We start from the raw sequence: 20,837 nt of genomic DNA on the forward strand, positions 1-20,837 counted from the left end.
CCTTAATAAACAAAGTTGTTGTACATAATCCCCTGAAGCTTCCGGAGTTAGTACGACCAATCTAAGTGAAACCCCGACGTTCTTTTTTTGGACCCTAATTTTTTACTTGTCTATCACCAACCCCTTATTAATCTAAATATTTCCTTGTTCTCTATAATATATAAAAATGAATGTTTGTTTGTACGCCCCTTTTATCGAATCGTAAACTATGCATTTGATCATATGATGACCTTAAGCAAAGTTGTTGTACATGAACCCGGGAAGGTTTCTGAGTTAATACGACCAATCTAAGTAATCATTATTTACGCAGACACCACAAAAACAATATTGTTTATTAGAAAAAAGTATACGCAATATTTTTGAGTATTTTTTGGCTTTCTGGTAATTTTTAGGTATTTAACTTTTAAACATTATTTTTTAGTTCTAAGGCGGTACGAAGTTTGCCGGGTCACCTAGTTAATATTAAAAAAATATTCTTGAACTATGTAGTTTGGCAAATATTAAAAAGTATACCTAAATCATTAATTTATGAATTTTAGATTGTAAGAAAAACGCGTCAGCTGAATATATTATGACCAAATGCAAAGTTTACGATTCTATAAAAGACAGACTTTTTTTATATTGTGTCATATAAATAATAAAAACGTGGTATTATCAAAAAATAATTATTTTTCAAATCAAAATGTCAATTTTAAAAGCAAAAAAGATTTTCAGGGCCAGGAATTGAACCCGAGTTGTCTGGGTGAAAGCCTGTAGCTAGGTATTCTTGGCTATTATACACGTAAGTCACGGAGATAAATATTTGACATATAAGTTGTAGCGTTTTTCCATCAAGTTTCACATTTTACCATTTCTTGCCTAAAATCCCCGGTTTTGGGCCAGCTGACACATCATTTGTTAAGCTTTGGAACACCTAACTAGATAAAAAGAAAACAGCCTTGCTAAAATGCTCCGGTTAAATTTGACACTACCTCCCGGGCTATAAGTACTCTTAACTTATTTATCTTAACTTGCGTAAGATTATTTTTTTTGGCAATGTCTATTAGAAATATGGATAGTCAATTTTAAAAATATTGCTGAATATAAAATGTGGTTCATATGTCTATACCCTATCAAATAATGACATTCATTTCATACATAAAATAAAATGTGTTCATTAGTAGAATATTTGCTGAATAACTTATAAAAGCATCAACATAGTCAACCTATCTTTTTCAAAAATCACAGTGTAAATGTCAAATAGAAACTCTCTTATTGTTCTACAGTACTGTTTACCTAATATAAGACTTACCATATTAGACAACCATACCTACGAATATACCTCAACTTTTCCCTACCGAGGCTCAATAATAAATAACAACAACACCAGTCAAGAAATACAAGCACGGATTCTTAGCGGTATAGCGGTATAGTCGGAGAGATAGAAGCGGATTTTGTGCGTGATAAGTAATATGGAAAAACTATACGGGGATATGTTGAATTAGTTGTGCACATGACTTTCACCAACGGCCGGAAACCAATGTGGGGGCCGAGGGTAGTTATAAGGGGTTAAAGTCGCGGTTTTTATTATTTTTTTTGTGACGCTCATGATCGAGATAGTGCACCAAAATTTGGGAATAAGTAGGTCATGACGTAACTAAGTAAAATCTCTAGGGGCGGAACGCTGCGTGGGCGACAAAGGGGTGGGGGTAGGGGTGAATATAAAAAATATAAAGGATTTTTTGCGACGTTCGTGATTAAGGTAGTGGACCAAAATTTGGGAGTAAGTATACCATGACATTACTAAGTAAAATCCCCAGAGCCGAAAACTAGAGTGGGTGACGAGGGTAGTTATAAGGGGTCAAAGTCGCCGTTTTTATTATTTTTTTTGTGACGCTCATGATCGAGATAGTGCACCAAAATTTGGGAATAAGTAGGACATGACGTAACTAAGTAAAATCTCCAGGGGTGGCACGCTGCGTGGCCGACAAAGGGGTGGGGCAGGGGTGAATACAAAAACTATAAGAGGTTTTTTGCGACGTTCGTGATTGAGAGAGTGCACCAAAATTTGGGAATAAATGGACCATGACATAACTAAGTAAAATCCTCAGAGCCGGAAACCCTAGGTGGGGGACGAGGGTAGTTATAAGGGATCAAAGTCGCGGTTATTATTATTTTTTTTGTGACGCTCATGATCCAGATAGTGCACCAAAATTTGGGAATAAGTAGGTCATGAGGTAACTAAGTAAAATCTCCAGGGGTGGAACTCTGCGTGGCCGATAAAGAGGCGGAGGTAGGTGTGAATATAAAAAATATATGGGGTTTTTTGCGACGTTCTAGATTGAGATAGTGAACCAAAATTTGGGAATAAGTAGACCATGACTAAGCTAAGTAAAATCCCAGAGCCGGAAACCAGAGTTGGGGATGAGGGCAGTTTTAAGGGGTCAAAGTCGCAGTGTGTATTATTTTTTTTGTGACCCGGCACAACATTTGTCCCCACGCAGCATTCCGCCCCTGGAGATTTTACTTAGTAATGTCATGATATACTTATTCCCAAATTTTGGTGCACTATCGCGATCACGAACGGCAAAAAAACCCCCATATAATTTTATACTCACCCCTGCTTACCACCCCTTTGTACCCCAAACAGCGTTCCGCCCCTGGAGATTTTACTTAGTTACGTCATGACCTACTTACTACCAAATTTTGGTGCACTATCTCCATCATGAGCGCCACAAAAAAAATATTAAAAACCGTGACTTTTACCCCTTATAACTACCCTCGTCCACCACTCTGGTTTCCGCCTCTGGGGATATTACTTAGTTATGTCATGCTCTACTTATTCCCAAATTTTGGTGCACTATCTCAATTACGAACGTCGCAAAAAACCCCTTACATTTTTTTATATTCACCCCTGCCCCACCCCTTTGTCGGCCACGCAGCGTTCCACTCTTGGAGATTTTACTTAGTTACGTCATGACCTACTTATTCCCAAATTTTGGTGCACATCTCGATCATGAGCGTCACAAAAAAAATAATAAAAAACGGGACTTTGACCCCTTATAACTACCTTCCTCCCCCACTCTGGTTTCCGGCTCTGGGGATTTTACTTATGTATGTCATGGTCTACTTATATCCAAATTTTGGTTCACTATCTCGATCACGAACGGCAAAAAAACCCCCATATATTTTTATACTCACCCCTGCCTACCACCCCTTTGTACCCCAAACAGCGTTCCGCCCCTGGAGATTTTACTTAGTTACGTCATGACCTACTTACTCCCAAATTTTGGTGCACTATCTCCATCATGAGCGCCACAAAAAAAAATATTAAAAACCGCGACTTTTACCCCTTATAACTACCCTCGTCCGCCACTCTTGTTTCCGCCTCCGGGGATATTACTTAGTTATGTCATGCTCTACTTATTCCCAAATTTTGGTGCACTATCTCAATTACGAACGTCGCAAAAAACCCCTTACATTTTTTTATATTCACCCCTGCCCCACCCCTTTGTCGGCCAGGCAGCGTTCCACTCCTGGAGATTTTACTTAGTTACGTCATGACCTACTTATTCCCAAATTTTGGTGCACATCTCGATCATGAGCGTCACAAAAAAAAAATAACAAAAAACGGGACTTTGACCCCTTATAACTACCTTCCTCCCCCACTCTGGTTTCCGGCTCTGGGGATTTTACTTATGTATATCATGGTCTACTTATATCCAAATTTTGGTTCATTATCTCAATCACGAACGTTGAAAAAAACCCCTTATATTTTTTATATTCACCCCTATCTCCACCCCTTTGTCGGCCACGCAGCGTTGCGCCCCTAGAGATTTTACTTAGGTACGTTATGACCTACTTATTCCCAAATTTTGGTGCACTATCTCGATCATGAGCGTCATAAAAAAAATAATAAAAACCGCGACTTTGACCCTTTATAACTACCCTCGGCCCCCACTCTGGTTTCCGGCCGTTGGTGAAAGTCATGTACACAACTAATTCAACATATCCCCGTATAGTTTTTTCATATTACTTATCACGCACAAAATCCGCTCCCAGCTCTTAGACTAGTAATAAGAGCTTTTATGCATACAAAGACTTAAAGAAAAGTTAGTTACTGAATCGTGAGTCTAAGCTTAGAATCTACAAAACAATAATTAGACCAGTGGTCACATATGGAAGTGAAACGTGGACCCTCTCAACCACTGATGAAAATCAAATGAGAATATTTGAGCACAAAATACTAAGGAAGATGTATGGTTCGTGGCGAATTAAAATGAACCACGAGCTGGATGAACTAATGCAGATATTGTTAGATTTGACAAGTCACAAAGACGAAACTGGCTTGGTCATTTAGAAAGAATGCCAGATAATCGAGCTGTAAAAGTAATCCAGAGATGGAAGCCCCAAGGAAACAGAACAAGAGGAAGGCCCCATAAAAGGTGGATAGACGACGTAGAGGGGATCTTAGAACCATGGACATCAGGCAGTGGCGAAGGGAAGTATCCGACACGGCACAATAGAACAACATTTTTAAGCAGGCCAAGACTCAGAAAGGTACCATTAGAAGAAGAAGATATAAGTAGCCTGTCTGATTTTTATTACAGTATTTCTATTAAGAAGTGAAAAGTTTAGGACCTATATCAAGAGACAAAATACAGTTTTAGATAATAATTTATTAAGCTTATAACACAAGTTTAGGCTGCAGACATCTCAGAAGAGAAAATAAGGTACATTTTACACAAACAAATCAGTACGAGAAAGCTTAATGTAAGATAGATGCAACATTTGTTAAATGATAACTACAAACAAACAGTTTGGAATCAGGAATCAGTTTCTTCAGCAATATTTGTGGCAGTTTAAGAAGAAATGGCAGTTTTGGATCTACATAAACGAATGCAAAGAAATTAAAGAAAAAAATTAGTATTTCTTGAGACTCAAATATTTATACCGAAATAGAGTATCTGCCAAACAACCAATATATTAAGAGGCAACAGTAGCGATCAACAGGTAGAAACAAACGCGGTCCAAGATTGCGGCTGTAATTTTCAATATTTTGTCGAGATATTTGGCACACATATTCTTAATATAATAAAGAATGGCGGTACAGAGCCCAATTTAAGAAATATGTTAGTATGTGGAAATTACTCTATAACTAAATAAAACATTGCAAAAAGGAGCCTGTACCGCCATTAAGAAGAACAAAAAAATAAACTTTCTTCAAATAAACTTTTTTTATCCCATGCCTAGATTTTGTGTCATATTGGACCTAGTAAAATTTTTTATCTCTAACAAGAAATCGAACATATTATAACTAAATATTGTCCTTTTCATGAGCATTTTTCAGTGCGTAACAAATGATAGGAAAAAGGGTAAGTCCGTGATAATACAGATTTATGACATTTATTCTAACATGACATTTTAGTTAAATCTGACAGTTGTCACATTTTATTTTCAATTTGGAATAAAAACAAATCAAATGTGTTTCTTGCATTTATGCTGTATAGTCTTATAATCTAAAAATTATATTTTTTATTATGGCGCCATCTATCGACAACTAGAATAATCACCGAACTAGAATAATTACCAAAGTAATAACCGACGTGCTTTTTTTTCTGTCATATACAATTTAATGCGTTAGAAAGAAATCGAAACACTGTGACGCACTGAAAGATGATCATGAGAAAAAGAATACCTGATTAGTCAACATAGAGAAAGTGTCACTGTCATTTTGACAAACCTGCGTCAGATTTCTGTTCTGTTATCCGCATAGGGATTACGAACACTCGATACGAATCGTATCGGCCATGTTTTACCGTAGCGCCGTAGAGTGTTCGTAATCCCTATGCAGATAACAGAACAGAAATCTGACGCAGGTTTGTTAAAATGACAGTGACACTTTCTCTATGTTGACTAATCAGTTAATTTGTTATAATATGTCCGATTTCTTGTTAGCGATAAAAAATTTTACTAGGTCCAATATGACACAAAATCTAGGAATGAGATAAAAAAGTTTATTTGAAGAAAGTTTATTTTTTATTCTTCTTAATGGCGGTACAGGTTCCTTTTTGCAATATTTTATTTCGTTATAGAGTAATTTCCACAAACTAACATATTTCTCAAATTGGGCTCTGTACCGCCATTCTTTATTATATTACGAATATGTGTGCCAAATATCTCGACAAAACATTCAAAATTACAGCCGCAATCTTGGACCGCGTTTGTTGTTACCTGTTGATCGCTACTGTTGCCTCTTAATAGGAAAAGAAATAGTTTGGAAAAGATTAAAATCTTTCATTTGAACAAAGGATTAGTCATGGTTTGCACACAATACTTCAATAGAATTTTTGATACAAAATAGAAAATATAATAGAAGACTTGGGCGTCGAAACGTTAATAAAATCATTTTTTTGGTAAAATTTCCCATTGATAATAGTTGAATATAATAAAAAACATAATACAAAATGAATAATGAACTAAGAACCAAGTAAATTCAAGTTTATTTTGCATTACCATCTAAAGAATTTAGAAAGAGGCAGAAAACTTGTATAAACTAACTAAAAACTGATATTAGGGTGTGACAGAATTCAAAATGGCCTTATAAAATGGAATTCATACCTAAAAATATAAAATAAGACTAAAACACTATTTGGAAACAAAAAAGGTAATAAACATGTTTTAATTCTAGCATTCAAAACTAAATAATTTGAAATATATTGAATAAATAAATAAACAAAATGTTTTTCCAATAAAAGAGTTTCCCAAAAACAATGTAAATCTTATGTAACTTAGAAATTTAAAAATAATGTTACTATCATCTAAAAGTAAATCTAATTTAGAACATATGAACTTACCGTCTGCAAAAGGATCCACTCTTTCAGGAGAAATAATCATCCTTCTCCTTTTTTGTCTATATTCATCTTCCCTATCTGCAATTGTAGGTCTACGACGGTCAGCAAATGGATCATAGCCTTTTTCACTCTAAACAAATTCAAACATATTATATTTCAGATTGGCAGTTGAGAGGCATTATTTACTAACAAACACTCATAGAACAGTGTCGAGATGTTAACTATGACATACAGGGTGAGTCATGAGGAACTGTACATACTCCTACCTCGTACAGAGGCTCTTATGGGGAATAACAAATGACCATTAAAAAGTGTCTGCTCCCCTTGTTTAATAATCGACAGGGCGAGTTTCGCATTTTGACAGAAATTTATATTCGTCATAATTTTTGAACGGTCAGATCGATGTGTCTCTTATTTTGGTCAATCGTTACACTATTACCACCTAATCAACTGATTTATTCAAACTAGAAAAAAATCAGGTCCGCCTTTAAAAAATTAGTTCGTTTGGGTCTTAGAAAAAATTTCACCCTGTATACGCTTTTTGAAAACTCTAATATGAATTTTACAAATTAGACAAATAGGCAATTAAAATGGCATATTTATTTTTTCTCCACACTATTACTTAATTTTTTATAAAAAAATCAAATTTGACTATGAATTAAAAGTTTGGTAAAGTAAACCATAGATTTAAAAAAATTAACTTTTATTACAAAAATTAATTTTTTTTTAACAAATATTTGATTTATGTTACCACCTAATCAACTGATTTATTGAAACTAGAAAAAATCAGGTCCGGCTTTAAAAAATTAGTTCGTCTGGGTCTTAGAAAAAATTTCACATTGTATACGCTTTTTGAAAACTCTAGTATGAATTTTACAAATTAGACAAATAGGCAATTAAAATGGCATATTTATTTTTTTCCCCACATGATTACTTAATTTTTTTATAAAAAAATCAAATTTGACTATGAATAATAATTAAAAGTTTGGTAAAGTGAACCATAGGTTTAAAAAAATTTACTTTTATTACAAAAATTAATTTTTTTTGAACAAATATTTAATTTATGTTACCACCCAATCAACTGATTTATTGAAACTAGAAAAAATCAGGCCCGGATTTAAAAAAATATTTCGTTTTGGTCTTAGAAAAAATTTCACCCTGTATACGGTTTTAGAAAACTCTAATATGAATTTTACAAATTAAGACAAATAGGCAATTAAAATGGCATATTTATTTTTTCCCCACACGATTACTTAATTTTTTATTAAAAAATCAAATTTGTCAAAATCGGAATTTTAACCTAAAAATGAAAAAAAAAAGATGAAAAAATCACGGTTTAACTCGCTACAACGTTCCATTTAAAAAATTTTTTTCTGAAATTTTTACAGCACATATCTTTTACCATTGTGAAGACTATGACAACTCTTGTATACTTTCAGGCTTCTTCTCGTAAAACTTATGAATTTTTATAAATAAAAGGTGCAGCTTCGTAAATAGCAAAGTTAAATCGCAGAAATTAAGTGAAAAAATTTAAAATGTATCTATTTGCTCACGTCTATGTTAAACTATAGAGTCCAAAGAGAAGTGTTATGGGGAGTTTTAGATCTAGACGTGTTATAGAAAAAAAAAAAATGGTGAAACTTTTAATTTTAAGGAAAACGTTTATTTTTTTTTATTTTTATGGTAAAATTGCGATTTTGACAAATTTGATTTTTTAATAAAAAATTAAGTAATCGTGTGGGGAAAAAATAAATATGCCATTTTAATTGCCTATTTGTCTAATTTGTAAAATTCATATTAGAGTTTTCAAAAAGCGTATACAGGGTGAAATTTTTTCTAAGACCAAAACGAACTAATTTTTTAAAGCCGGACCTGATTTTTTTCTGGTTTGAATAAACTAGTTGATTAGGTGGTAATAGTGTAACGATTGACCAAAATAAGAGACACATCGACTTGACCGTTCAAAAATTATGACGAATATAAATTTGTGTCAAAATGCGAAACTCGCCCTGTATATTATTAAGCAATGAGAGCAGACACTTTTTAATGGTCATTTGTTATTCCCCATAGGGGCCTCTATAATAGGTAGGAGTATGTACAGTTGATCATGACTCACCCTGTATTTATATGTCATTCAGCCAAAATACTAGTACACCAACAAAAATCTAAAGAGATACCTACAATAAGATAAATACAATGATAATGTGTAATATCCCCTCTTCTTTTTAATATGTGATCAGAAGAGATGTTTAAAGAAGCACTAGAAGACATTAATGAAGGCCTATCAATTAACAGAACACTCATAATAATCTCAGATATGTAGATAATACAATACTCCTTACAGACAGTAGACAAAAGACTGCAAATTTTGGTTGATTGCATTATGCAGTACTGAGAGAGGTGTGGAATAACTCTGACCACAAAAACAAAACAAGAATCATGATTGTCACAAAGAACAAAATTGAAGACAAAACAATATACACTAAGCATCAAAATTAACGCACCACCATAAAAATGGGACATTTTTGATGTCTCTTATTTCCTAAACCTGTTGTCTGATTTTAGTGATTTTTTTTAATATGTTATAGCTTTATTCTTCAAGAATATCGATGTAATAATATTGTTGCTAAGCAGATAAGTGTCATTGTATGCCGGGTGTATAGTGTGTTTTTTCCTCAAAGTTTGGAAAACGCTGTGGAATATTCTAGCGTATATAAAATATTGAAATTAAAACTCAACTGTAGCCTTAGGCTTTCAAAAGATTTTGCTTTTTGATTCATTCGCTTATGTTAAATAATAAAAAAGTTAGGTACTTTAACAACTAGCAACATTCTTCATCAATACAGGGTGTTTCTAAATAATTGCGACAAACTTTAAGGGGTAATTCTGCATGAAAAAATAGTGACTGTTTGCTTTACAAACATATGTCTGCAAATGCTTCGTTTCCGAAATACGGGATGTTGAATTTTTTCTTACAAACTGATGATTTATTTAGTGCTCTAAAACCGGTTGAGATATGCCCATGAAATTTGGTAGGTTTTAAGAGGTAGTTATTGCGCATGTTTTGGCATACAATTAAGAATTTTATATTCACCATTGGAGTGCATACGGGTCATATTACCCATATGCACGCCAATGCTGAATATAAAATTCTTAATTGTATGCCAAAACATGCGCAATAACTACCTCTTAAAACCTACCAAATTTCATCGGCATATCTCAACCAGTTTTAGAGCACTAAATAAATCGTTAGTTTGTAAGAAAAAATTCAACATCCCATATCTCGGAAACGAAGCATTTGCAGACATATGTTTGTAAAGCAAACAGTAATTATTTTTTCATGCAGAATTACCCCTTAAAGTTTGTCGCAATTATTTAGAAACACCCTGTATTGATGAAGAATGTTGCTAGTTGTTAAAGTACCTAACTTTTTTATTATTCAACATAAGCGAATGAATCCAAAAGCAAAATCTTTTAAAAGCCTAAGGCTATAGTTGACTTTTAATTTCGATATTTTATATACGCTAGAACAGCGGTTCTCAATCTTTTTGAGTCAGGTACCACCAAGTACTTTTTATTATTTTTGGTACCACCTAACTAAAATATCTATCTAGCTAGGTGATCTAATAAACTATAATTGTGCCAATAGTGGTGCTGATTTTGGCTGTTTTGAGTACCACCTCAAATAATGTAATGTACCACCAGTGGTACATGTACCACAGATTGAGAACCGCTGCGCTAGAATATTCCACAGGGTGTTCCAAACTTTGAGGAAAAAACACACTATTATTGATACACCCGGTATACAATGACACTTATCTATTTAGCAACGATATTATTACACCGATATTATTGACGAATAAAGCTATAACATATTAAAAAAATCAGTAAAATCGGACAACACGTTTAGGAAATACGAGACATCAAAAATGTCCCATTTTTAAGGTGGTGCGTTAATTTTGATGCTTAGTGTATTATGCTAAAGGAAAAGCTTTAGAGAAAGTACACAGACTCAATTAGTTGAGATGTGAACTAAATGAACAATGGGGCTGCAGCCTAGAAATAAAACAACATGATATTGAGATGGCTAGCAGCGATTTTAATAAGGTGAAAATAGTATTGTGCAATGGTAAACTGAGAATAGAAACTATAACTAGAGTATTGATATGCTACATATTCGCTACCCTTTTATATCAAGTTGAATCGTGGACAATTAGAGATGCAATTGAAAAAAAAACTTGCCAGCTTTGAGATGTGGTGTTATAGAAGAATGAGAAAAATATCATGGACACAATACATAACAAACACATAAACCTTAAGAAAGAGGAAAAAAGAAAAATAAATACCCAACATTAATAAAAGAAAAATGAGCTACTTTAGTCACATGCTAAGAAATGAAAATATAAATTGATGTGATTGGTTATCTGCTGTCCTTAGGAAAAACGCTGTATCTGCAGAGAGATCACATTTGAGTAAAATCGGTCTTTGTTTAAATGTTTAGCTGTTGAAAACTATCTAGAATTTGTTTTTGTTTTCTACTTTATATAGGTACATAATAAATATCATAGAATTCATATTTATACATACGATTGGCCGAATATATCTAATTTACTCTAAAAACTCATGTTACTGCGTTCTTTCTAAGTATACTACATAAATTAACTTCTTCCTCCTTAGGAAGAATGTAGTACTGCGTTTGCGCTAAGCATTTTCTTATTTTATAATACAGTAGACTCTCTTTATAACCAACAAGGTTATTACGAGGTTTCGCTTATAACGAGGTACACTAGATGTCTCATGAAATTCCTATTGAACTGAACACCTCTATAAGGGTCTAGGACGTTTCATCGCCGCCGTTTCGATGCCGCCAGTTCATCGCCGGCCGTTTCGATGCGCCGGTTCATCGCCAGTCAGTTAATCGCTAACTGATATATTTCCTAATTTTCGACAGTTACATTTATTATTTATTTTTAGTATTAATTAGGAATTCTAGGAAATGCGAGATATGACCATTCCCGTTACCATACTTAATCTTTTAATAGACTTTTAAACTTTTATAATATAAAATATAATTTAACACTACAAATTTAATACTGTTTAGTATCAAATTTAGGGGAAGTAGAAATAGAACAGTAAGTTAATATAATAATATTTTTTATCTATTTATTTGTCATAAGTTTTGAACTGAATTTAACGTCGTGTCGTGTCATCTCCCATAATACAAGATCAACTGACTAACTGGCGATGAAACGGCCGGCGATGAAATGGACTGGCGATGAACCGGCGGCATAGAAACGGCGGCGATGAACCGGCGGCGATGAACCGGCGGCGATGGAACGTCCCATTCCGCCTCTATAATGAGGCATATTTGGATATGACGAGGAAAAATGAAATCGTAAAATATGTATCTTTATTACTTATTCTTTATATATTTTTAGCGCTGTAATGGCTATAAGTAAATACCCCAACTAGGTACCTGTATACATAAATTCCCAACATCTGTGAGGTTATCGAGGGTAGTGCTTTAATAAAAATCCACCGCCTACCTATAATAAACTTCTTCCTGTTCTGTTTGTCTATTGGCCGATACTGAATATTGTAAAAAAATTTATAATTTATGAAGGCGAAGCCTTATTGCTGAGGAAACAATATTTAACATCTTATATTGCTCCGAATGGCATCACTATAGAGTTAATATTTTAGACATGTCATATACATGATACAGAGTGGGCCAAACAAAAATATCCACCTCGATATTTGGCAGTATTTATTAGATTTTAAGAAAATAAAAAAAAACAGGTCAATTTTTGATCCAAGGTGGACACATTTTTTCGGTACAAACATCTGTCATTTGTCAACTCCCTCCCTTCCACTTCCCTCACCCCGTATTTTTAAATAGGGAATAGGGGTCGTGTGATAGCTCATTTGAAAGGTTATTCAATTCTCTATTCATTAATATCAACATTGACATAAACATTTATACAGGGTGTCCAAGAAAAATTATTTTAAATATAATTAATTGACACAAAAAGAAGAATGTATGTAATTTATTTAACTCAAAAAACATTCTACTGCTGACAGAAAACATAAAAAAATGTTTATTTTATAAATAAACATTGTTTGTTGCTTAAATTCAATATCCAACCTACCAAGAGGCAGATGGGTGGAAGCTTGAACATTGAAATTGAGCGAAAAACAGTGTCTATTTATCAAAAAACATTTTTTTCTGTTTTGTGACAGCAGTAGAATGTACTTTGAATTAAATAAATTACATACATTCTTCTTTTTGTGTCAATGTTGATATTAATAAATAGAGAATTGAATAACCTTTCAAATGAGATAGCACACGATCCATATTCCCTATTTAAAAATAAGTGGTGGGGGAAGTGTAAGGGAGGGAGTTGACAAATGACAGATGTTTGTACCGTAAAAATGTGTCCCCCTTAGATCAAAAATTGACCTGTTTTTTTATTTTCTTAAAATCTAATAAATACTGCCAAATATCGAGGTGGATACTTTTGTTTGGCCCACTCTGTATATGTATGCACAATATTATTGTTGTCTGATATAACGAGATCCGCGTATAACGAGATAATTAGTCTGCCATTTCAGTTCTCATTATAGAGGGAGTCTACTGTATAATAAATACAATATAACGATGAAAAAGGAGAATAAAAAACATTTTTTATAAAAGTGTGTCATGAAAATGGGCAAAAAAAGTGCTGGAAATAATTTTGGAATGAATAAGTTTGCCACTAAGGGGTGTTTCTTGCATTTTAAAATTAAAAACATTCCAGAAATGATTAACATTTACGATCAAGTTTATTTTTAATTATGTATTAATTATTAGACATTGATTTAACTATGTACTTTTATACCACATTTTTTATTTGGAAATTCTACGACCTACGGCGACCAAAATACTTCGTACCAAAATTCGTATTTCGAACAAACTTTATAAAATGTGCTCTGTTTAAAATGCCTGATGTAACGTAATAATACAATGTCGCATCAACAACAATATACATACACACAGGAAACTCTGCTATACCTCAGGAAACTCCACATGTGGAAGTATTTGTCTCACTTAGTAGTACCGCATTGCTTTTAGAACCACATTATTTCTTGATCACCAACAACTCAAACATATGTGTTTAGATTTTCTGTTGATAAAGAAAAAATAGCCTTCTGCAGTATTCACTTTGTTCTATTTGACATATTTAAAAAATTATATCAAACAACCGTTCTTGTTGAAAAATGGCAACAAACTAACCTTATTAAAAATTTTACACATGCTGTAAAAATCTGTCAAATGCTTAGGCAGAACGCCGCATCTAGTGCCTGCTTAGGATAAACGCGGCAAGTGACCTTTAAATGCAGCATTTTTTCAAAGTATTTTTCAGATGACGCATTTATTCTAAGTATCAATGAACATTCTTGCAGATACGGCATAAAATGCGTTGTGTTTAATGTATTTTGACTTAACTTACGTCATTTTTAGTAAGCAAATAAAAGTTAGAAAAATGTATAAATCTAATTTTTTCAGATTTTTGCAGATACAGCGTCTTTGCTAAGCACGGCAGTTATACAAGGGAAAGTGGAAGAAAAAAAAGGAACAGGGAGACAACCCATGTCCTGGTTGAAAATTTTAAGGAAGTGGAGTGGAAAAACAGCAATAGAACACTTCAAAACTGCTGCAGACAGGGTAAAATGGGCTGTGATATCCTCAAAGGATGAGGCACAAAGAAGAAAGATTATATTTCAGACAGAAAAAGACTATACGATGCATAATAAATGTAAAAAAATTTGATAATTAAGAAACATTTGAGAAGCAGTGGATCACTAGATCAAGCATAAAGTAATATGTCTGCTACCTGGTCGCGTTTTTTCAAAATATACCCTCTCTCCGCACAAGCTCTGCCTTCTATGCATTCGCCATTCAGAACTGTAAGAATCCTACCCACTATCAACACATCTTACTAAATATACCCGATTCCAGCACATCTGGTGCCATTTGTACCTTTTAACGATGTGGTGAAGATATTACGTGTGGGGCAGACATCTGATGGCAAAAACAGGCCAATAAAAGTTATAACCAAAAACCGCCATATAGTCAAAAACGCAATTAATAAGCGCAATCGCATTGAGGATGGCATAAAAATAGGCTATGATAGAACGAAACTTCAACAGGAACAGTTTAAAACTGTTTTAGCAGAGTTGCATGCTCGTGAACAGAAGTGAGAATCTGACTTAACTATTAAATTTATAAATGGACTTCCGACAGTTGCTAAAAAACCTTCAAAAAACCAAACGCAATAAACACCATGTCTATGTATTATCAGAATCTTGGAGGAATACGTACTCATCTAGATGAACTTCGAACCTCCATCTCTCAATGCAACTACTGTTGATAATGTTGAGCATCTGTTTGTTCAAGTGGATTGTGAATGTGCATCAGTTGTCTTGGGTGGAGTATACATTCCTCCTAACTCATCAGAAGATATCTACCTTGGTCATTGCTCAGCAGTTGAAACTATTACAAACAATAGGCCAGACGTACCTCTATATATATTTGGCGTCTACAATTTACCACTGGCTTCTTGGGCTTACTCAAATGAAGAGGGCTTGCTCGTTGACTGCCCACAAAACTATCCAGCAAAGCTGATATGCGAATGCTTCTCTTACCTAAACCTGAGGCAATCAAATATCATACCAAATCAACGTGGAGTATTTTTGGATCTCATTTTCCACAGTATTGAAGATTTTCAGAAACTGTCAGTCTATGAAGCAGTTGACACTTTGCTTCCCAATAATTTTCATCATGTGTCAATTACTTGTGATCTTAGTTTTAGTGGTAATGTTAAACAATTAGATTATAATACTATATATTTAGACTATCGTAATGCAAATTTTGTGGGTCTAAATAATTATTTTTCTTCTGTTGACTGGAATATCGTTTTTGATGATGCAAATATTAATATCTCAGTAAATAATTTCTATGAAGTAGTCTCTGAGGCAATATCACTTTTTGTTCCGAGAAGAATATATAAACCTTCAAAATTTCCTCGTTGGTTTTCTCCAGAATAAAGAAACTTGTTATTTCAAAAAAAACTGCTCATACTAGACTCAAACACACTCAGTCGGCTGCTCGTTATACCTTATTTTCAGATCTTAGAACACAATGCAAAACATTAACAAATCAATGCTATAGATCTTATATCTCCAACATTGAGGAATCTATTCACTCAGATTCAAAACAATTTTGGAATCATGTTAACTCATTGAATAAAAGCCATGGAATTCCAAGTGTTATGCATTTTAATGACTTGTCAGCAGAATCAAGTGAGGAAATAGATTTCTCTAGTGTCTATCGCTCAGACAAAGTTAATTTAAGTAACTACGTTTTAAATTAAAAAATTCAGTCGACATTCCGTTTATTCAATTTTCACTTTCTGAAGTCTTTGAGTCTATAAATGGTCTCAAGGATAAACTCAGTTATGGCCCTGATAACATTCCAACATATTTTTTAAAAAGATGTGTGTACAGTTTATCTAAACCTTTACATGTATTATTTAATTATCTTTGAGACTACATACCTTCCCTAGTAAGTGGCGTGACAGTTATATAACTCCGGTATTTAAAAACGGTGACAGAGACAATATAAAAAATTATAGGCCTGTTGTTATGTTATCTGCCATCCCCAAACTTTTTGAATTAATTTTAAACAAATATCTTACTTGGCACTGTAGAAATCTCTTGATTAATGAGCAACATGGATTTAGGCAGGGTAAATCTACGTCTACGAATCTTGTCTTGTATCATGATTACATTGTCAGGGCTTTCGAAGATGGGTATCAAGTGGACTCCATTTATACTGATTTCTCGAAGGCCTTTGACACAGTGATCCATTCTTTACTCATCTTTAAATTAAGATGTATTGGTTTTCCTGAATGGTTTCTTTCGTGGTTGAGTAGTTATCTTGATGAAAGAGTTCAGTTTGTTTTTATAAAGGGTTCACTTTCGATTCCTATCTTGGTCAGTTCAGGGGTCCCACAAGGCTCACATGTGGGTCCTCTTCTCTTTAACTTGTTTATTAATGATATTTCTGAGGTAATAAAAGTTTGTCAGTTTTTGCTATTTGCCGATGACCTTAACACATTTGCGGTCATGACTGCATATGAAGTCATTTACTCCATAAGAATATGTGTATAAAATGGCAGCATGTCCGCGAATGTGTTAAGCTATATTTCAAAGTTTCAAATCTGTCTGATTTTCTAAGGATCCAGGAAGACTTGACTTCTCTATACAATTGGTCTCTTTCCAATTGTCTCCAGTTAAATAAAGATAAGTGTTTTATTATATCCTTTAGCAAATCTAAAAATAATGTTGTGTTTAACTATCACATTAATACAAGCGTTCTATCAAGAGTGACTTAAATAAAAGATTTGGGGGTGTTATTTGACAGTTTCTTGTCATTTATCCCACACATTAACAATTTGTCAAATAAAACATACCGTAATCTAGGTTTTATCACAAGAAACTCTCGAGATCTTTCCGTACCTACATATAGAATTTTATACCTTACTTTCGTCCGTAGCATCCTGTCTTATGCTTCTATAGTATGGTCACCAAACTATTTTAACCATATTTACACCCTTGAAAAAATTCAAAATAAGTTTCTCCGTATTTGTGCTTATAGATTAAACTTAAAGAACATGTCTTCGGTGGAATTAAGGTCAAGGCTAAATATCAGTTCCTTAGAAGACTACAGAACTAAATGTGATTTAATTTTTCTCTATAAACTACTTGATCATACCACCGACTGTTGTGATTTATTAAGTCTTATCAACTTTAGATGTAGCACTAGAATTCTTAGAGACATGCCTGTATTTTCTATAAAACACTATCACACCCACCATGGCAAATTCTCTCCAATTAACAGGATTCAGACACTGGGAAATGACTTTAGTCAATCTTATGATCTGGTGGATACAGGATTTGTAAGATTTAAGCACTGCCTGACTGAGTATGTAAGGAATGGAAGATGAGTGACCTTTACCTTGGAGTCTTCATTTCATTTGATTTTAATTGTCAGAGATTTTCATTTTAATAATATTTTCAGGAAATTTAATATGCAGTAATCCTGAGTGTGGTCGTCTGTCGTTAGTTTCTTGATGATTATCGTTTCACCTAAATACTAAACACACAATGTTCTTTTGAATAAGATATTTAATTTTTTTTTTATTAACTCCTTGAGAGGTCTGCAATCTGCCTATTATTTATTTATTTATTTATTTCGACGGTAGAACCATTTACAAACGAATACAAAAAAAAACAAAAAAGTAAAAATCATGTATAAAAAACATCAAAAATCAACGAATAAAAGACAATTAAACAATAAAATTTGTAAAATAACACAGTAGGTATATCCAGTTACAGAAGATGAAAAATATCACATATATAAATCATTAAACTACCAAGCTGCCTTTTGAAGACATTAATGCTTGGACAGAATGGATCAAGTAGCATCTCATTGCATAAACTGAGCATTCTCGACAAGGGAAAATGACGAGCATACTCAGTCCTATGAAAAGGAATATAAAAGAGTGCAGTGTGTCGAGTTCTATGTATTGTGTTTAAGTACACATTATCCAATAACGAGGGACAATTAATAGCATTGTTTAGAATTTTAAATAGAAACAACATATCCGCTCTCAACCTGCGGTTCTTCAGTGTAGCAACATTAAATTGAGACATTATTCCAGAATAATCTATGACGAAATTTTCAGTATTTCTTATATTAGTATGTGCTTTATAAGCTAAGGATCTTAGAAACTTCTGCTGAACGCTCTCCAATCCATCAATGTAAACTTGATGAAATGGAGACCAAACAACAGAGCAGTATTCAAGTCCTGGGCGCACTAGAGAGCAGTACAGTAATTTGGATACAGTAGATGAAAGATCATGACTGTTGCGATAAATAAAACCAAGATTGCGAAATCCTCTTTCCTTAATTTTAAGATAATGGTTTCTAAATGTCAATGCACAATCCAATAATACACCCAAATCTTTAATCTCAGCAACTGAATCCAAGAGTACATCATTAAGAACATATCTATTAGCTGTTAGATTATTTATACAACCAAATGAAATACAAGAACATTTAGTCGGATTTAGGCTTAAACCATTTTGTTTCGACCATAAACATATATTATTAACATCATCTTGCAGAAGATCTCTATCTGATATATCATGTATGTAACGAAATAACTTAAGATCATCAGCAAATAGTAGAAAGTGTGAGTTTTTGATAGCCTTACCAATATCGTTAATGAACAAGTTAAAGAGCAAGGGACCACAATGAGACCCTTGTGGGACACCAGAACAACAATGGAATTCTTTAGAAACATAATTGTTGATACAAACTTGTTGTGTACGTCCCATCAAAAAGCTTTTAATCCAATTAACAATGGGTTCACCCAAGCCATACGCATGAAGTTTATGAACCAACAGGTTATGATTAACCCTGTCAAATGCCTTTGAGAAATCAGTATAAATGCTGTCGACCTGAATCTTATTCTCAAATCCACCCAACAATTATTGTTGGTAGTTGACAAGGTTTGTTACAGTTGACTTTCCGTTAGAAACACCATGTTGCTCATCAATAATTATGTTTCGGCAAGTCCAGATAAGATTTATTGATACCAATTTATCTAGAAGTTTTGCGATTGCTGATTGAATAGTTATACCTCTATAATTATTTACACACTCACGATTGCCAGATTTATAGATAGGTGTAAGAAATAGTACATTGTTTACCGGGTAGGAAAAGCTTAACATTCCTGGACGACTGTGAAGATTGCTAAGTCGAGGCGCAAGCCGAGACTTAGCAACACAGAGTCCAGGAATGTGGCTTTTCCTACGAGGTAAACATACTATTTTTCCGCAAATTGTTTAAAATTCGACAGATATTGATTGATTTAAAAGAAACGCGATAATTTTATTCCCAAATAAATGGTGCTTTGAAATTCCTAATAAAATTACTTGGGTTACTATGGAAACGTATTGAGGTTGAATTGTCAAACTTGACGCTTATAAATTTAATTGCTGGTGTTCTCGAAAGTAAAATGATAAGTGATGATGAAATTTATGTAGAACACTAACAACTGTACGGAAATATCATTTCCTTACAGTAAGGAAATGACATTTCCTTACAGTAAGGAAGTCCTGACTTTTTCTTCAAGAAATTTTGACAGGAATGTCAAAATTTCCTGGCGATTTGCGGAAAACTATTTTTCCAATAATGTGGAAATATAGATGATGACAATGATAAATTGAAAATTTGTTGTAAAGGTCTACAAAGGGAAAACATACAGTTCTTAATAAGTGCTGCAGGTATACCATCAGGCCCTGAAGAATATGTAGTTTTTAAACTCATAATTCCCTCAAAAACATCTGTCAGACTAAATTCCAGAGTTTGGATATCTACACTGTACTCTAATTCAAAGTTAGGTAAATTATACTCACTATCATTATATGTACCCGAAAAATAATTGGCAAATAGATTGACTATTTCCTCACCACACTGAGCCATTACATCCCCACCTTCATTAGACATTACATTAGGATAAGCATTAGACCCACGTGTAGCATTAACATGTCTCCAAAAAGAGCGGGGATTGCTTGAAAGATTTGCTTGAATATTCTCTAAATAGTTTTTATAACATACTGCTTGTAATGATTTACATCTTTCCCTTAACACTGAAAATTCCTCATATGAGTTGCCTGATGCTTTAAAATTCCTGTGAGCTATTTTTTTCTGTATGACAAGTTCAATCAATTCTCGTGAAAACCAAACTGGAAAGTTCAACGATTTAAACTGATTGACAGGAACAAACAAACTGATGGCGTCATATAAAATATGCTAAAAATTTTCTATGCAGCAATTAATATCTGATACATCTAATACCTCGTTCCAAGGAATTGATGCTAAATGTTCATTTA

General features: G+C 33.5%; 1 protein-coding gene across 1 annotated transcript in view; it reads right to left on the reverse strand.

Annotated features, from left to right (window-relative positions):
• The window catches only part of LOC114325669 (splicing factor 3B subunit 1), a 109,358-nt gene that overhangs the window by 86,159 nt on the left and 2,362 nt on the right, over positions 1-20,837 (reverse strand). The window contains exon 3 of the mRNA XM_028273790.2: positions 6,837-6,963. Coding sequence (XP_028129591.1) covers positions 6,837-6,963 — 127 coding nt within the window. The remainder of the gene's footprint in view (positions 1-6,836; positions 6,964-20,837) is intronic.

This window comes from Diabrotica virgifera, chromosome 4 (genome assembly GCF_917563875.1).
Source record: "Diabrotica virgifera virgifera chromosome 4, PGI_DIABVI_V3a".
NCBI classification, from domain to species: Eukaryota; Metazoa; Arthropoda; class Insecta; order Coleoptera; family Chrysomelidae; genus Diabrotica; species Diabrotica virgifera.